At 35.2% G+C, this 16,538-nt stretch overlaps 1 protein-coding gene across 7 annotated transcripts in view; it reads left to right on the top strand.

Annotated features, from left to right (window-relative positions):
* The window catches only part of STRN3 (striatin 3), a 66,456-nt gene extending 50,413 nt beyond the window's left edge, over positions 1 to 16,043 (top strand). For all 7 annotated transcript variants that reach the window (XM_068946393.1, XM_068946390.1, XM_068946391.1 and 4 more), the window contains 8 exons: positions 6,645 to 6,820; positions 6,993 to 7,040; positions 8,796 to 8,917; positions 9,864 to 10,031; positions 10,302 to 10,442; positions 11,898 to 12,005; positions 14,153 to 14,239; positions 14,346 to 16,043. In XM_068946393.1, the coding sequence (XP_068802494.1) occupies positions 6,645 to 6,820; positions 6,993 to 7,040; positions 8,796 to 8,917; positions 9,864 to 10,031; positions 10,302 to 10,442; positions 11,898 to 12,005; positions 14,153 to 14,239; positions 14,346 to 14,515 (1,020 nt within the window). In that variant the 3' untranslated portion in view covers positions 14,516 to 16,043. The remainder of the gene's footprint in view (positions 1 to 6,644; positions 6,821 to 6,992; positions 7,041 to 8,795; positions 8,918 to 9,863; positions 10,032 to 10,301; positions 10,443 to 11,897; positions 12,006 to 14,152; positions 14,240 to 14,345) is intronic.
* The last annotated feature ends 495 nt before the right edge of the window (positions 16,044 to 16,538 follow it).

Here is a 16,538-nt window from a genome sequence, read left to right as displayed (position 1 = left end):
AGATTGCACGCTTATTTTTCCCTGAATAACAAACTGAAACATTAATTGTCCATACTTCTATTACTGGACTGTATAAAAATGAATTAAATAGTTTCCTTTTTCTTTGAAAAAGTGTATTCATGCATACATTTGGAGTATTGCAAGATTAAAAATTTATTTCCATGTTTATAGTAATGGTGGTGTTAACAGTAAAGTTTGGAGTGCCTGTTTCATTTCAAATGACATAATACTTCTGAGAAATCAGATGAGAATTTTAGGTCAGAGTTCAATTTCAACTCTTATTTTGCATCTTAACTTATGATTTTTGCCTTCTGTCCAGCTAAATCTCTTGTATAATTACAGATAAAATGTGGCAGACTTGCATATTTATCACAAAATATCACAGGATCTTGTGCAATGTTATAGGAAATTATCACTATACTTTGTAAAGTTTAGATGAAAACTATGAGCAAGTGGAATCTGAAGAAAAGTTTTTCAGTAACTTCAATGATGTAAAATACTTTAAAGCAGCTTAAATTTGAAACATCCGGAATTAATGGTAAACCAATGTTCTTAATGTTTAGTAAATTCCACAGTGAATTATGAAATTGAATCAGTTTCTCACATAGTGTTATATTTATTTGGTTGGTCTATTTTAAGGGCTCCTGTTTTGTATCTTTGTCTAATAATTAAGAAAGGTTTGACTTAATGCTGACTTGTGTGAGGAAACGCGTTCATTTTTTTGAAGCCGGTTAGAATCCCAGATCAAGCTTCTGAACTTCAGTTAATTTTTTCATGTCTCTCATTCACTATAGGTAAAATGGAGTAACACCTTAAAAAAAAAAGGAAAAAAAGAAAAAAAAGTCAAGTGGTAAACTTTCAGTAATGAGGCAGTTGTGACTGCGAGAGTAGATCACAGATTGTTTTGCCGCTGCATTGTCTGTCCCATTCCAGAGTTTAGAATTTAGGAGTGTTAGGGTCTGTTGGGTCAGTCATACTTGTCCTGCATTAAGATTATAAGGTAGTGTGACAACAGTTAGCTCTTATGAGACATGCTCTTAACCACAGAATTTTCTCATTCTCTTTCTTTTTAAACATCTAAAATATCCGTTAAACACTCTTCTTCCCCTCTTACCCACCAAAATCCCAATTCAACGTGTATGCTGGGCAGTGAATATGTGAACGCTAGTTAAGTATGGGGACCCTTAGGACAAGATTGGTCCATGGTATTATATTTTAAATGGCTTCATTCTTGATTGGCTGTTATTTAATCACCTTTAATAGCATGCATTCCAATATCTGTACAACTCCAGTAGCAGAGGAATACGCCGTATCTCTATTACAGAACATTATTTGTTGTTCTCCAATCATCTCTCCATTGAGAATTACTGAACACATAGAAGGTACAAGAAGTTCTTGGGCTGAAATGATGGAAGTCTGAAAGAACAGCAAGAAGCAGCATCACGGTTCTTGTACTTCTTAGGCATTTTTGACTGCTTTTAGCTACTGTCAGAGACTGATACTGAGGTAGATGGAACTTAAATCAAAATAGTGCAATCACTAATATGTTTTGATGCCATGATGGCAAATTATGCCATCCTCCTTTGAACGCTAAAGGTATTGGAAGAACATCTTTGATGTAAACGAAGGAATTTGTGCTATCTCCTTCAAGACCCCTAATATTATAGGAGAAGTTGGGTCTGTAGAGAATAGCCTTTGAGAGACTTCCAGAAGCAAGACTGGTTTTGAAGGAAATGTCACATTGGGCTACATCATTGCAACTTTGCAATATGTATTCTTCTCTTCTGTGAAGTATAGCTTCTGTGTAAAAAAATATATAGTCATTTTGTTTATTCCAAGAGAATGAGGATTTACAGCTGAGCAAAGGCAAACTCAGGAAGCATTACAACCAGTGATTTAATTCACACCAGCTGATCAAATTGTGTGGGGCAGAATTGGTGATGTTTATGGCAGAGCTGACAATTCAGTTGGTGTTTGCAAAGAGCTGTGTAGCACGTGTCAGATTTCATCCGGACAATAAAGTTGGCTATGCTCCTGGGAAGCTTAAATCAGAGAATAGAAGTGATAAACATGCAAGTATGAAATACTGCCTGAGCTAATAAGGAATTTGAAAAGGAAGATAATGCCTCACAAATCTGTCGAAGCTCTTTGAAGGGGTCAAGTGATCCTGTAGATGCAAGTGATTTAGTTGCTTCAATGTAGTTGAATTTTCAAAATCTCTCATTAAGACCCTTCATTCAAGGCTCTTAATTGGTCTTGGAGTGGAGGGGAAGAGAGGCTATCTCATGCATTAGTACCTGGCTGATACAGGAAATAAGGGATAGAAATAAGTAATGAGCGTGACTTTTGCCATCTCTGACTATCGTTTTGCTGTTTCACCAAACAGTTGGAGTTTGTTAGCTCTTTATTTAAAAAGAGGGTAATCTTCATCCTATTGTGGGTCTGAAGATACTGATATTCATAGCGTTTCTGTATAGGAATGATTTAGTGTACAAATGGTCCACAATACTAGTCAGTTAAGCAGTGGATCCTGTAATACATACTGTACAGTCATCTCAAGTCATGTCTTTTCCAATATCTAGGTCTTTATATTTATCACAGTGCATGTAGCTCTTGGCACCCTGAGGAAATAACATTATTAAGCTGAATACTTCAACTTGCATGTTCCATTCTTGGACTCCATAGCTGCATTCTGTGGTAGTGGTGGGTTTCTTATGTAAGATTGGCTCTGAAACTGAAAATCCTCATTTTTGAGAGCATCTAAAAAAATCCAAAACTCTCCAAAGTCACAATGTTATCAATTAATTAAAAGATATTAAATTATAGTTACTAATTATTGCTTTCTCATTTCATGTGTTTGCTGTCAACAAGTAGTCGATTAGGTTAGTCAGGAAAAGAAGTAGACTACGTTTGCAGAAGTCTCCTTACTCTGCTGTAAGGAATCTGTTGCCTGCAGGGGCCAGGAAGAGCTTCCCTCCCTGACGCCGTCTTTTAGCTTTGCCTTCCTCATGTGACAGTTTCTGTCTGGTTCACTGGTGGTTTGTAAGGCAAAATGAGCAGGTTACTTCCCTGTGTTCCCATGCAGACAAGGAAAAGGCAAAAAAGGAAGGGATGTTTATTTTTTAGGTTAGATTAGGCAAGTATTATAAATTGATTTTTCCTTGCTTTTAAGCTGTGTGAAGTGTTGTCCAATTTAGAGTGCCACTTTAGCATTTCCATCCAACAAACTCTTACTCATACAGGCATGTCTCAGGCATTCTGGTAGTTCCTGTAATCTCTTCTGTGTTCTCTTGAGGTGTATGGTAGGTGGTTAGGGGTGGTTAGGGGTGGTTGTTTGCTTTATATTTTGCTCTATGTTTAAGCAGATTTTGTGTGGGTTTGGGAGGGGGGAATGTAAAGTGGTTTGGTGTGCTCACCTAAAAAAGGTTTTGGGGTTTGAGTTATTTGTTACTTTTTTGTTTGTTTTTGTAGACTCTCTATTCTAAGCGTCTAATATTTGACTGCTTGGTAATATGGGACTGAGATCAATGCTTCAGCTGATCCCTCTTAGTACTCTTTTGTAATTTCCATCGAAACTTTAAAAAAAAAAAAAGAGAGAAGGAGCTAGTGAACCTGTATAGCTCTGTACTCTTTATCTTCTCATGACTCTGTTTTTTGTCATTTAGAGTAGAACATTAGGACACAGTAGTGCGGTTTGCCCATGCCTCCTGTTTTAAGACTGTGTAGACTTGTCACATTTTGAAACATTGATGTACAGTGTTGCATCTTATTTCTTACTTTTCCACTTGATCCCTGCCCTATCTTGGATCTTACATGTCCTTTCTAATCAACAAATTCCTTTTCCAAGTCCTTTGTCTATGACTGTTTTTCTTAGATGTGTCTTTGGAAATACAATTGTTTTACTATTTATTTGTGGGTTGTTTTTTTTTTTTTTGAGATCCTTATAACTTCTTAGAAGATGCTTTAATTGTTTTGTTGACTGCAGTAAGAATTAGAAAGATGCATTAGAAATGCATTATAAAGATGGGTTGTAAGAATTAAGCCAAAGTGAACTATACGGAAATGTATAACTAGATTTCTAGGAAGTTGTACGTGGTTTTGTTTTCTAAAAGGAACAAAATTGGCAAGTCTATTTTAAAAGCATTAAGACTTTAAAGTCATATTTAAGATAGGTAATGTATGTTGTTTTTGTACATGTTATGGTACTCAACTCCATAAGACCTTTGCTTCATTTCATATGTGGTAAAGTTTCAAATGGGAGATCAGGATGATGTATCTTTAAGGCACAACTTATAACAGTTGTAGAAATTGAAGTAGAAATGGCAGGAAGAAAGATCTTGAGGCTCTTGATGGCAGCTGTGAAAATCTGAATTCTACCTTTTACTTTACCAGATTCCTCTGAAATGTTAAGATCCAAATTACCATTGCAACAGGCATATTTAAAAAAAAAAAAAAAATTAATGAGCTCTCTTCCTTGACAATGAAGAACAGTATAATCAGTCATGGCAGTGGCAGGTTTTTTTGGTTTTTTTGAAGGAGTGAGTTTGTTTGGTTTTTGAGTTTTTTGATTGATCGTTCATCATAGCTGTAACTGAAGTCAATGTGTGTTGTGGATGCTCATCATGTCCAAAGAACTGTCATCTCCTCTCTAACGTGGGACATAACATGTGCTAATATTAGCCATTGCTTTTTCAGATGTTTGGCTTTAGTTTCTCTAAACCCCAGATCACTGTATAAGTATGAGGCAGTATGGGTTAGCCAGTGGATGAATATGTTCTATAATGAGAATTAAAAATGTTGAGAAACTCTGTTAAATAGAAAAATGCTTCCTTTCCTCCCCCCGCCACCCCAATCCATTTTAGACTTAAGGAGGTGATTTACAGACTCCGTCCAAGACAGCATATTAAGTTTAATGAAGATATGCAGAATTCCACTGCGTTCCCTGAAACAAAAGATGATTCTTGTTCCTGTGAAACTTGAATATAATATGCAGTGTAGTTCTGAATAACTTTAAAAATATTGCACTGCTCAGTATAGTGTGGGGAGCAAAGACTGGAAACAAAATGTTTTGTTATGAAATGTATCTGTTGCTTGGTATTCAAAAAAAAAAAGGTTATATATCTGGTATAACAAGTTTCTATTGCTTGATCTGAATCTGGCAGTTTGCACTTAAGCAAAAAAAAACTTATATAAGGAAGAAGCAACTCTCTACACATCTGTAATTCGGAACAGGAAATTTTATTGTTGTTTGGGCTTTTTTGATTGGATAGAATTAAGTTTAGTTTGAGTGAGTAGGGGTAATTCAGTCCAGGAAAGGGATTTGGCCTAAAAATAGTTATTACAGCCTATGTTATGCTCTAACTTTCTTTTCTTTTGTTTTCTTTTCTTTTTTAATGTTCAGGTCTGAGAGATACAAAGTACCAAGTTTTGATTAGCTATGGGAAGTTTTAATCTACTTATAGTATTGCTAGAAGTAGAGTAGCTCGGGATTCTGAAAGAGATTTCAGCTTACAGTTGAGATCTGCTTTAACAAATACCTGGTGAATATATTGAAGTGTGTAAGGCAGAGGATAGTATTAGTTTCCACTCATTCTTAGCTAGCTAATTTTTGGTATCTACCTAAAGTCAATTTTCTAAACTCCTTGTATCATTACTTGAGAGGAAGAGAAAAGTGCCTACACATAAACCTCTGTCCTAAGGAGAACTTTAAGACAAGTCGGAGGTAGTATCTGAAGGATCTTCTCCACTCTCTCCCCATGATATTAATTCAGAGCTCTAAATTAGTCTCCCTTGCAGTTACTGCAAGCGTTTGAGGTTTTCTGACAAGTTTTTTGTGAACCTAGTATTACTATTAAGCAGTACTAACTTGTCTTTTAGTCTATATGGTCTTCAGGTTAAGAGTACAAATTGGATTTTCATAATATATAAAGTTTGTATATGGAACTTTACATAAACTTAAACTATTGCTTCACAAATATATTTAAAATATGAAAGGCTTTCAGAGAGTTTCAAACTTAATATTAGATATAAATATTGTGACACATGTGTATTAAGATTTGGATTAACTATTATTCTGTACATGTCCTAATGCTTAGAAGTACTCAAGAATTGCATTTGTTTCCTGTCATTCTTAATCAAGGTATTCATCTGAAGAGGATCATTCACTAGTGATAACCTGAAGCTTATTTTTGTCATGTTTAAGTGATAAATGAGCTTTTGACAGTTGTAGTCTTTTCCATGGGTGCAGAGAACATTATAAGAAATGAAACCTGCATCTTTCTTCAGGGAAAAAGAATTAAAGTATCATTGCACAGCAGGATTAAAACTAGTTTTTTTGAAAATCAAGGCTTCTTGTCTGTGTATTCAGCATTAAACTCCTTTTCAGTCTGGAGCAAAAGAAGCTATTACAATTAAAAAAAAGAAAAAAGAAAAAAAAAAAAAAAGAAACTTGCAGCATACCTTGCCTTCCAGAGATAGATATATAGATACATATAGATAAATGCAGATTTCAAAGTTGAGCATGTATTATCTAAATAGAAAAAATTGTGTGTTTTCCTCTAATACTCTTTTTCAAGTATGTACATATTATACATATTTTTAAACCCCAGATAAAATTACTCCTTTTTTTTTTTTTCTTTTTAAAGCTGCCAGCTAATAAAGATGCCTTCCGAAAGACATGGAACCCTAAGTATACGCTACGCAGTCATTTTGATGGAGTGCGGGCATTAGCTTTTCATCCTGCAGAGCCTGTGCTGGTTACAGCCTCTGAGGACCATACTCTAAAACTTTGGAATTTGCAGAAAACGGTTCCTGCCAAAAAGTAAGTGAATGGGCGTACCGATTGTGCTTTACATGCCTTTGCAATTGATAAAACTCTTAAACTTTTTTAAAAATAGTTTTTCAGTAGACTTTTTTGGTGTTTTTTTGTTTTGTTTTTTGGTTGTCCCTCCCACTCCCCACTCATATAAAGACTTTTCCTCTTTCTCTTTCAGGAGTGCCTCTTTAGATGTAGAACCTATCTACACATTTAGGGCCCACATGTAAGTGTTTGACAGAATTAATGCTTGATAAATGTATTGTTATATCTCATGTATTCATAAAACACCTCTGCTTAAAAGCCACAAATCTGTTATTTTCACATCATGGACGTACGTCCCTGTAATGAAGTGCATGGTCCAAGATAGAACAAGAGGAGCTGGAAATGGCAAATGTGGGAAGGGGAGATTATAGAAGATGAGAAAAAAGATCATTGCTACAACAGTAAATGAACTTGAATGAAATTTTGTCAGTAGGACTTGCAGGTTGGAACCTGTAAAAGTCCTAGTGATTTTTCAGGTCATACAAACTGCTGTATTACTGTCAGTTTCAGCTGCTAATTCTAAATTCTGCTTCATCCCTTAATAAAAAGGCAAACCAAAAACGCCTGGTCAATAGCCAGTCACAGTAGTTTAACTGTACTTTGCTTATATAACTAAATATTCAATCTCTAACCTAGGTAACAGGTAAGTTTCAAAGGGGCCCTTTGGTAAGGGTGGAAGGAACACACTTCCTGTGCTAGCCTTGGCAAAGAAAAAGGAATTAGTAGTTTTTGTTAGGAAGTCTGTATATACTATTATCACTCTCCTCCCTCCCTCCCTTAAACAACGTGTTAAAATGTAATGTCTTATTTTTGTGCTTCTGAGCTAAAGGGTAAAATGTTCTTCCCTAGTGCTAGGTCACTAATTTGTCCTGATGCTTAAGTACAAGTGGTCTTTTAACTGATAGAATGTCACTAACCAAACAAACTCTCCTTCCCAAGCTCTTTCTCCATCTAAATTGGGCTATAGATTTGGGGAAGTTTTAAAGTAGAACTGATTACCACCCTGTGCCCTCCAGTAAGACTGGTGGGCTAACAAAGTGATTTTAGTATATTTCCCCTCAGGCAGGCTTTGAGCAACAATCCCTTTCAGCCCAACTCCCTTCTCCGCAGTCCTGAATATTTAGGTGGGTTCAACTGATAGTCTCCCTTTTCACCAGCTTGAAATGTATATTTCTAGTTTGCTCATTTGCACTGAAACAACAAGTCAGCGGTCAACTCCCTTATATTATATACCCTGAGCATGGCCTGTCAAATTAGCTGGCCATCTAATTTCTGGGTCATGGTTTTACAATACGGTTAAGCCTGAGCTTAGTAACTAGGTGTCCAGAGTAGATCTGCTGTTTGATTTGTGCTATTGCTTGTGCTTGTCTGATATCACAACAAACGGGTTCAAGAAGTTAAACCAGCAGACGTCTAACCTTGGCCAAAAACTACTTTCCCGAGTTTCATTTTTCTGAACCAGCTTACTGGGACGTAGGTTGTTGTCGATGGCTAAGAAAGATGAGAAAATGAATCTCATTTCAGGAGGAGGGCTGAAACCACTTCTTTCAGCACAGTTAGCTATTAGATTGGCATAGCTACATTGTATTGTCGATGCAGCTTCTGTTGTTTCTGAGGAATATTTTTGCGTTCTTTGAATTGCTTGAATTTGGTTAATTTTAGTTAGGTTTGTTATGAAAATTTTAGTACAGGTTTGTGTAACTTGCTGAGTCTTAATAGAGATTTTAAAGCAATCATTTCTTCAGAATTTTTTTTTTTGTTTGATCCAGTTGTAAAAATTGTAATTTTTTTACTATTTTTAGAAGGTGAAATTATTTTCAGAGAAATAATGTACTGACTTGCTTTATTGTTTTATTTTCAAAGTAGGTAGTCAACTTTTCATTGCTATACTGTGGACAGTATCAATAAACTACTTTTTCTCTCTCTCTCCCAATAGTGGACCTGTATTGTCATTGGCAATTAGTTCTAATGGAGAACAGTGTTTTAGTGGTGGTATTGATGCCACCATTCAGTGGTGGAATATGCCTAGCCCTAATGTGGACCCATATGATACTTATGGTAAGTATCTTTTACGCTTGAAATAACTTTTTTAAAAGAATGTGTTTCCCTGCTCCACAGCAGAAGTAACTTTGTTTTGCTCTTAGGGTGCCTGAGAACTTTAGAGCATGCCTTTGTGTCAGCAGAGTACATACAGTGCAAACAGTAGTAGGCATCAGGGTTTCAGTAGCTCTGGAACATGGAAAGCTGACTGCTTCAGGGGTTTTGCATCGGGTATAGAGGAAAGGCTGTGGCCAAGCATCTTTGGGATGGTGAATTTGGAGGGAGGAAGCAAGCGTATCCTGGAATCACCCTGGGAAGGACTGTTTCTTTTCAAATAATGTGTGATCTAACTTAATTTTGGCTAGTTTCAGGGGGCTTATTTTAGGTTTCAGATTTATTTTTTTAATTTGTCGTTTCAACAAATGATTGAGGGAGCTGTCAGTCTACAAATTTGACTTACCAGCAAGCTAGATAAATGTTGACATTTTAGTTCACCATTGTAGCTAGATCTGTGCCAGTGAAGCTGTTGAGTTCTCTAAAACAGTTCTGGGGAATAATATGGCAGTATTATTTATTAAGCGTTGACTTGTTTAAAATGTGCGTTGTACTGGACCGTTCTGCTTGGGAATTTAAGATATTTGTACTTAAATAAAACAAATTCATGCAGAAGCACCTATGTTGGATCCAGTTTTTTGTTTGCATTCCAATTGGTCCAGAAGTCTCACTTAACACTGAAGGTTTTGATGGTTATTTAGATTTTTCCCTTACTGATATTTACAGGATAGGTATAGGGTTACAATTGACCGATTGTTAGATCACAGATGGACAGAATGGTAGGTTAATAATGAATGTTGTAATATATGGAAACTGTTTTGTATGGTACTTAATTTATATCTCTGTACAAGAAATGTTAATTTAAGATTTCTTCATTAAAAAGATTTTACTTTTTAACTTCTCTTTCCAGAGCCAAACGTTCTAGCTGGCACATTAATTGCTCACACAGATGCAGTCTGGGGTCTTGCTTACAGCGGTATAAAGAATCACTTACTATCTTGTTCAGCAGATGGCACTGTTAGATTATGGAATCCACCAGAAAAAATGCCCTGTATTTGCACTTACAATGGAGAGAAAGGTAAGCTTTTGCAGTTAAATTTTTATTTTGAAAATCTGTTATGACACAGCTGATGAAGAGTCTAGATTTGTTATCGCTGTTTATCAAAACTAGGTAACGGTACTAAAGTTAAAAGATCTTTTAATAGGATAATCCTGGTGCTGCAGCTTTACTCTAGAAGAGGGAACTAATTTCTTCAGTAATGTATGAGTATAAAACAAATATTTAAAACCTGTTAAGAATTTCAAAAGTGTTTTAGACTTTCTAAAGACAATTTTTTTCACTTTTTAGAGCATGGAATACCTACATCAGTTGACTTTATAGGTTGTGACCCTGCTCATATGGTTACATCTTTTAACACTGGCAGCACAGTCATTTATGATTTAGAAACGTCACAGTCTGTTGTAATGCTTTCATCACAGATAGAATCTGGTAAGTGGAGCTCTTCATTTTGAATATTCATCTTAGATGAGGTGCCTTCATCTAAATTTTACTATATGATAATTAAAAGAAAGATGTTGACTATTCTATATTACACAATTCCCCATCTTAAATTTAAACTGGTTAGACGCTTAAAGATGTTTGGAACTGACATGGCTGAGAATTGTGGATTAGCAGTATGTAAAAGCAGTTACAGACACAGTGGAAGCAACAGTTTTTTGTTCTCTAAGCTAAGCTTTCTCAAGATTTAATTGTTTGCATACTAAAATAGTATTTGCTATATAGCCATGACATGGAGGATATTAAGACAAGGAAATAGGAAGTGGATTAAGTAGTGGATTAGTTCAGTGCAGAATTCTGTACAAGTTGTGATTATACACTCTCTCCTGTGGAGTGTTTAAGATCAGAAAATCTATTGATACCAGTAAGGTGGTACAAAGAGGTAGCTCACTGCTGAAAGTTTCGTATATTTGATGAGATGCTAAACAGAGGAGCTTTCTTCTAGGCTGCATTTTCTTTTACCTGTGAAAGTGAAGGCTTCTGTTTCTGGTCATTCTTCTCTGTGAAATAAAATCTGAAAAATACTGCAAGGGGAGAATTTGTTTCTCCCTCAGCTGTCTCCTTCCCTCTGCCACTGCTAGTCCAGTTCATTTAGTGATGATACATACAGTATTAAATGGCTTATAAAAACACTTAGAGACATATTACAAAACTATGTGAAAGGTATACTATAGGTAGCTTGTGCAAAACTGGCTTTGACAGTGGGTAAGAATATCATGAATAGGAGAAATACCTTCCTATTTGAATATTGAAGAGAGAATCTTAAATGGAATCAGCAAAGATTAAACAGAAATCATGGGAAGAATCCTTATAACACTGACATATCAAGAGATAGAAAATGTTTCCTAAAGAAGAGTTAAAAAATTTCTAAAGCGATTCTTAACTATTTGGTGTTTTTTAAGTTGAAATAAGACATAAATGCATCCGGCAGAATCTGATAGGTTAGGCTGACTTCAGTTACTTGGATTCTTTCTTATTGTTTACCAACTAAATCTTTTTTTGATGTGGAGATATAAGAAGCTTGTGCTAGAATACATATTACAGATGCCATAGTGTTTTTTCCCTGGTTAGCACTGTCCTGAAGTTGTGGCTTTGTTTATTTTCCATCTCTCTCAAGTAACTTTCATGTGTATAAACCACTTGTGCAGCTTAAACCTTACAGTACAATGACTGTACAGTACAATGACTGGAGTATACCTGACTTTGTCCCCATTCTATAAAGCAAGAAGCTGTTACTCATTTCTTGAGGGATTTATTAATGTTCTTCCTAAAGTGTTGTTTATATAATTTCAGTTAATGTAGTAAACTAGAGTGTAATGATAAATGATTCTTGTTTTTACCCTTTTCTTTAAGGCAGATGAAAGTACATGTTTGTTTGTTTTTCAGGTGTACAATCAAATAACCATATTAACAGGGTAGTGAGTCATCCCACGCTTCCTGTAACTATTACAGCTCATGAAGATAGACACATCAAATTTTTTGACAACAAAACGGGTAAGGGTAAAGAGCATAATCTGTATGTATGTATATGTTGAAAGTAAAACTGAATGGTCACAGAAAGAATCCATTTGTTCAAGACTTACTGTTGATTGAGACTGATTTATTGCTGTAATTTACATAAAAGAGAACTTTTAGTCAAGTGCTAATTTATAGAATATTTCAGACTTTGTCTTCAAGCCCTAATCATTCCCATGCTTTTAACTCTAACAGTTATGTTTTTCAGCTGGAAAGATCATCACTTGTTACCTGTTTGGGCAAAGAATGGCCCTTAATTCATTGTAGTCACAGAAGCTTGTGTTAAACTTAAGCTGCTAAGTGAGTTTATAAAACAAGCAGTTCTGGAAAAGAGAGAAAATGAAAAGTGTATAGGAAAAAACTGCACAGCCTGTCATGACAAAAAAGTTGGAATAATTATAAGAACATCAACTTTCTATTCTTCATGAGTCACCTCCTGCATGTTATCCTAGCAAAGTTTAATAGAGTAAAATAAAATATTTAAGTACTTCATTGACTTTCAGTAAGAACACCTGCAACAGCCTATATTTTAGGCATTTTATTCATTTATTTAGCAAAAAGGCAAGACGTTATTTTTTTTCCTCTTCTCACCTGCCATGAATGTATGCATTAGAATTGTGGCCACTAACTTTGTTGAAATGATTGTCCTGAAATCAAAATTTATTACCAAAGGCTTTTAAAGAAACAAAGTTGTGAAATAAGAATCTACATGAATAAATATGGGTCAAAGACAGGAAGCAGAAGTGGAGGTAAAAATTCAATTTGTGATATAGAAGAACTACCTTTAGGGTGCTGGATGGATCAGTAATGGATGCTGTTCAACATACTGTGAATGATTTTGACAGTATATATTATGTTGGCAGTTTACTATGATGTTCATTAATTCAGGATAGTAAAGGTGAAGGCAGACTGTTAAGAATTGTGGATCTTAACAGACTCAGAGTGGGCAAATTTAATTCAGTGTAGATGTATATAATTGATACATAGGTGAAAAAAGTTTCATAAATATTGAGCCTACTGTTGCTACTCGAGGCAAGACCTTGGATTTATAAGAGGCTGGATGAAAATGTCAGTTGAGTACTTAGTCAGAAAAGTAATATGAATGTGAATGTTAGGAGGGAGGAAAGGAATAAGCAACAAAAGAATCATTGTTAATGCCTTGTAGTGCATGCTTTGTGTTACTCTAGTCTCCCTCATGTCAAAAAAAAAAAAAAAAAAGTCAGATCAAAATGGTTCAGAGTAAAGTTTAAAAAATGATCAGAGATCTACAGTAGCTTCTAGAGGAGGGATAGCTAAATATGCCAAGATTCTTCAGGAAGAGAGACAACTAGGCAGAGAGGTACCTTTTTCATGTTAGTCATGGTCTTATAGGATTTGTTACTAGCTATATTTTCCAAAATTGGAACTAAGGTTCAGGTGACACCCCCAACAGGTGGCAGGTTCAACAAATAAACAGGTGGTTCTTTACATAATATGCAGTTAAGCTTTGGAACTCATTGTCCTAAGATGCTAAAAAAAGGTGGTGCAGTTTCCAGGAAAAACTGGAGAAGACCGCTGAAAAGAAATGCATTAAGAGCAATTGAATGCAGAGAGAACCTCTCTCGTTCGTGACAGAACTGAACTGTAAATTGTTAGAGGCTGAAGAGTATTCTGCACAGGCAGCATTTACAGTTGCTGTGTTTTTATTTTCTTCCCTGGTCATTCACTAATCACTGCTTTCCCAGTGATGACAAGTTTAGATGGACCTTTGGTATGACGCGGTAAATCTGCTTTTATGAAGCCTGTCAACATGGCATCCTAGTGGGCAGATACTGGGACCTTTTAATGGACTAAAATTTAGGTCATCACCCAGTCGTTTTAGGATTGGTCTTCATGCCTGTGGTACAGTAATGGTGCCAGATGGATAAGGAGAGTGCTTATGATGTTAATGCCTCTTTGAAAGTTGTTATTTACATGTTTATACAAGAGCCTGCAGTTGAAACTTAATAATTTATAATAGAATTGTAGCATTCAGATATTCTTGGAATCTAAATAAGTGTGTTACTCTGTACTGCATTGGAAATTTAATGTGAATATTATTTTAAAATACTTCTTCACAGGAAATTCACTTTTTATTTTGCTTTTAGGTAAAATGATCCATTCTATGGTTGCGCACTTGGATGCTGTCACAAGTCTAGCTGTAGATCCTAATGGAATCTATTTAATGTCTGGAAGTAAGGGTTTTTCTAATATTCTGTATGTTGTATAGATTGTGCTTTTATGATGCATTAATGTGTCTTTAAAATAATGTAACCCTCCCTCTCTTTTTTCCCCCAACAGGCCATGATTGTTCCATTAGATTATGGAATTTGGACAGCAAGACATGTGTGCAAGAAATAACAGCTCATAGGAAAAAGTTGGATGAATCAATTTATGATGTAGCATTTCATCCATCAAAAGCATATATTGCCAGTGCAGGAGCTGATGCACTTGCCAAAGTATTTGTGTGACATAGCAAAACAAACCTGCATCATAATAGCAGGTCTGTTTGGACAAAAAAGAGGGAATGCGTCACTGCCATCAATGATAAGGTTACCAATAAGACACTACATCTGATCTGCCTGGATGAAGGCTCTTATGTGGGGCAGGTTTAAGTTGGTGAAAAGTCACCACATCTTGAATAATGTCAGGCTCATTCATTTAACTGTAATTACTGTATTAGGGGGGAGGGGCAAATTTAAAAAGAAAAAAAAAGAAAAACAGTATTTGTAGCCTTGACTGGATATGAACTGAGCGTATGTCTGTTCTTTAGGTGTCTTTGAGCAAACGTGGAGTCTGATCTTACAGAAGACTTTTATTTTGGACTCTGTGTGCTGCCTTAGGGTTAGGAATGTGGTGCTCTTGTGGGGGGAAGTGAGCTCCAAGAGTAGCTTTCTTTTCATCTCTTAGTAATCTTCTGTTTATCAGTTGAATGCCACAGATTCCCCTTTTAAACTTTTATTTTGCTTTAAAGAAAAGGAAATTTAACTTAAAATATTTTAGCATTAGTTGCACAAAATGTTTGGATAAAATTCTAGTTTTTATAAGTCTTTTTATATATTTAGCCTGTCACAACAGTGCTCAAGATTGTATTGATAATGTTTTTCTGCATTATAGAACCCTAAAACACAGAGATCTCACTGACCCGCTGCCGTGTAACCACACTCTTCCCTTCTTTTGCCTAATACAGCTCAGCTAAGTCCTTGCATAAGGATGCTAATTCATCATCATCGCATAACTGTCTTCATAAATAAAGGACTGTAAAGTGTGTTCAAATGAAACACAGAGGGGTTAACACCCCTGATGAACTCTTAAAAATAAAAATTAATCTTGGCATCCTATCACTATGTGATATTTTGTACATCTTACTGTATTTACGAGTTTATTTATCAAGGATTACCCATCTTGCTAATGGCCTATTGTTATTTATTTCACTTTTTGTTGGTCTTTATATCCTTTTATGTAGTGTGTTAAAGGGCCCTGTATATCTATTACGGCACTCTTTGAACAGTCTAAAATAGACAAAAATGGGACATTTCATAATTCTAAAGTTGCCAACCAAGAATTTCTTTTTCCTCTGGTTAAGTACTGGAGTGGAGTTGATTCCAAAAAACAATCTTGTTTCAGAACTTTTGGAGTGAAAAATATTTTTATTTGTGTTTCAAATAGAATACAAAAGTAGTTGATTCAAGATTCATAAATCTGCTGTGTTTGGACTAGTTATTCCCTGCTTTTATTTTATTTTCAGATGTGCTTCAGTTTATGGTGTAACTAAAGATTTTGTTTGTGTAATGCATGATTAATACAATAAAGTATTTTTTCTAGTCTTCCACAAAACTTTTCTGATCAGTTTGCGAGTTTTGATGAGTTTTGTAAGGTTTCTGTTTTACAAACTATGAATCAGCAAATTTTTAAGATTGTACCACATAGCAAAAGTACAGCTGTTGAAAAATAATGTATATAAAATGCATATAATAAATATTAAATGGTGTACCTGTATGTTACTGTTGGCTACATTATTTTGTGTTGCACAGTTTAAAAATGTCATTCTACAAGTTACTAAATTAGATCTAAATTAATCATAGCAAAATGATTATTTGTTTATTATGCTTATAAGCTGCTTTGCTTTTGGAAAATTGTAATAGTTTTCTGGATGTCAACAAACTGTTCAGTTTCAAGCAGCAGCCCCCACATATAAGAACATGTTTCCACAGTATTTTTAAAGCTCTTCTTTACAAGAATAACTTGAAAATTGCTGATATTTTTGTAGAGCCTTTATAGAAAGGTAATTGTAATGATTTTCAGCTGTCTGTGTATAGGAGGTGATTGTCAAGTGAGTTAGGAACCAAAAAGGTACCCTCATTTTATTTCAAACTGCTACTGGTGCATTGTTTTGGACCTAGAAAAACTCATTCATTTTTATATGCTTAAAATTTATCCATGTGTCAGATGTGATCTATCAACCTTGGTCCATTTCTTAAGGAGAACAACTTC

This window comes from Struthio camelus, chromosome 5, assembly GCF_040807025.1.
Source record: "Struthio camelus isolate bStrCam1 chromosome 5, bStrCam1.hap1, whole genome shotgun sequence".
NCBI lineage: Eukaryota > Metazoa > Chordata > Aves > Struthioniformes > Struthionidae > Struthio > Struthio camelus.
Note: the sequence above shows the minus strand (reverse complement) of the source record. Positions and strands in the feature narration are given on the sequence as shown.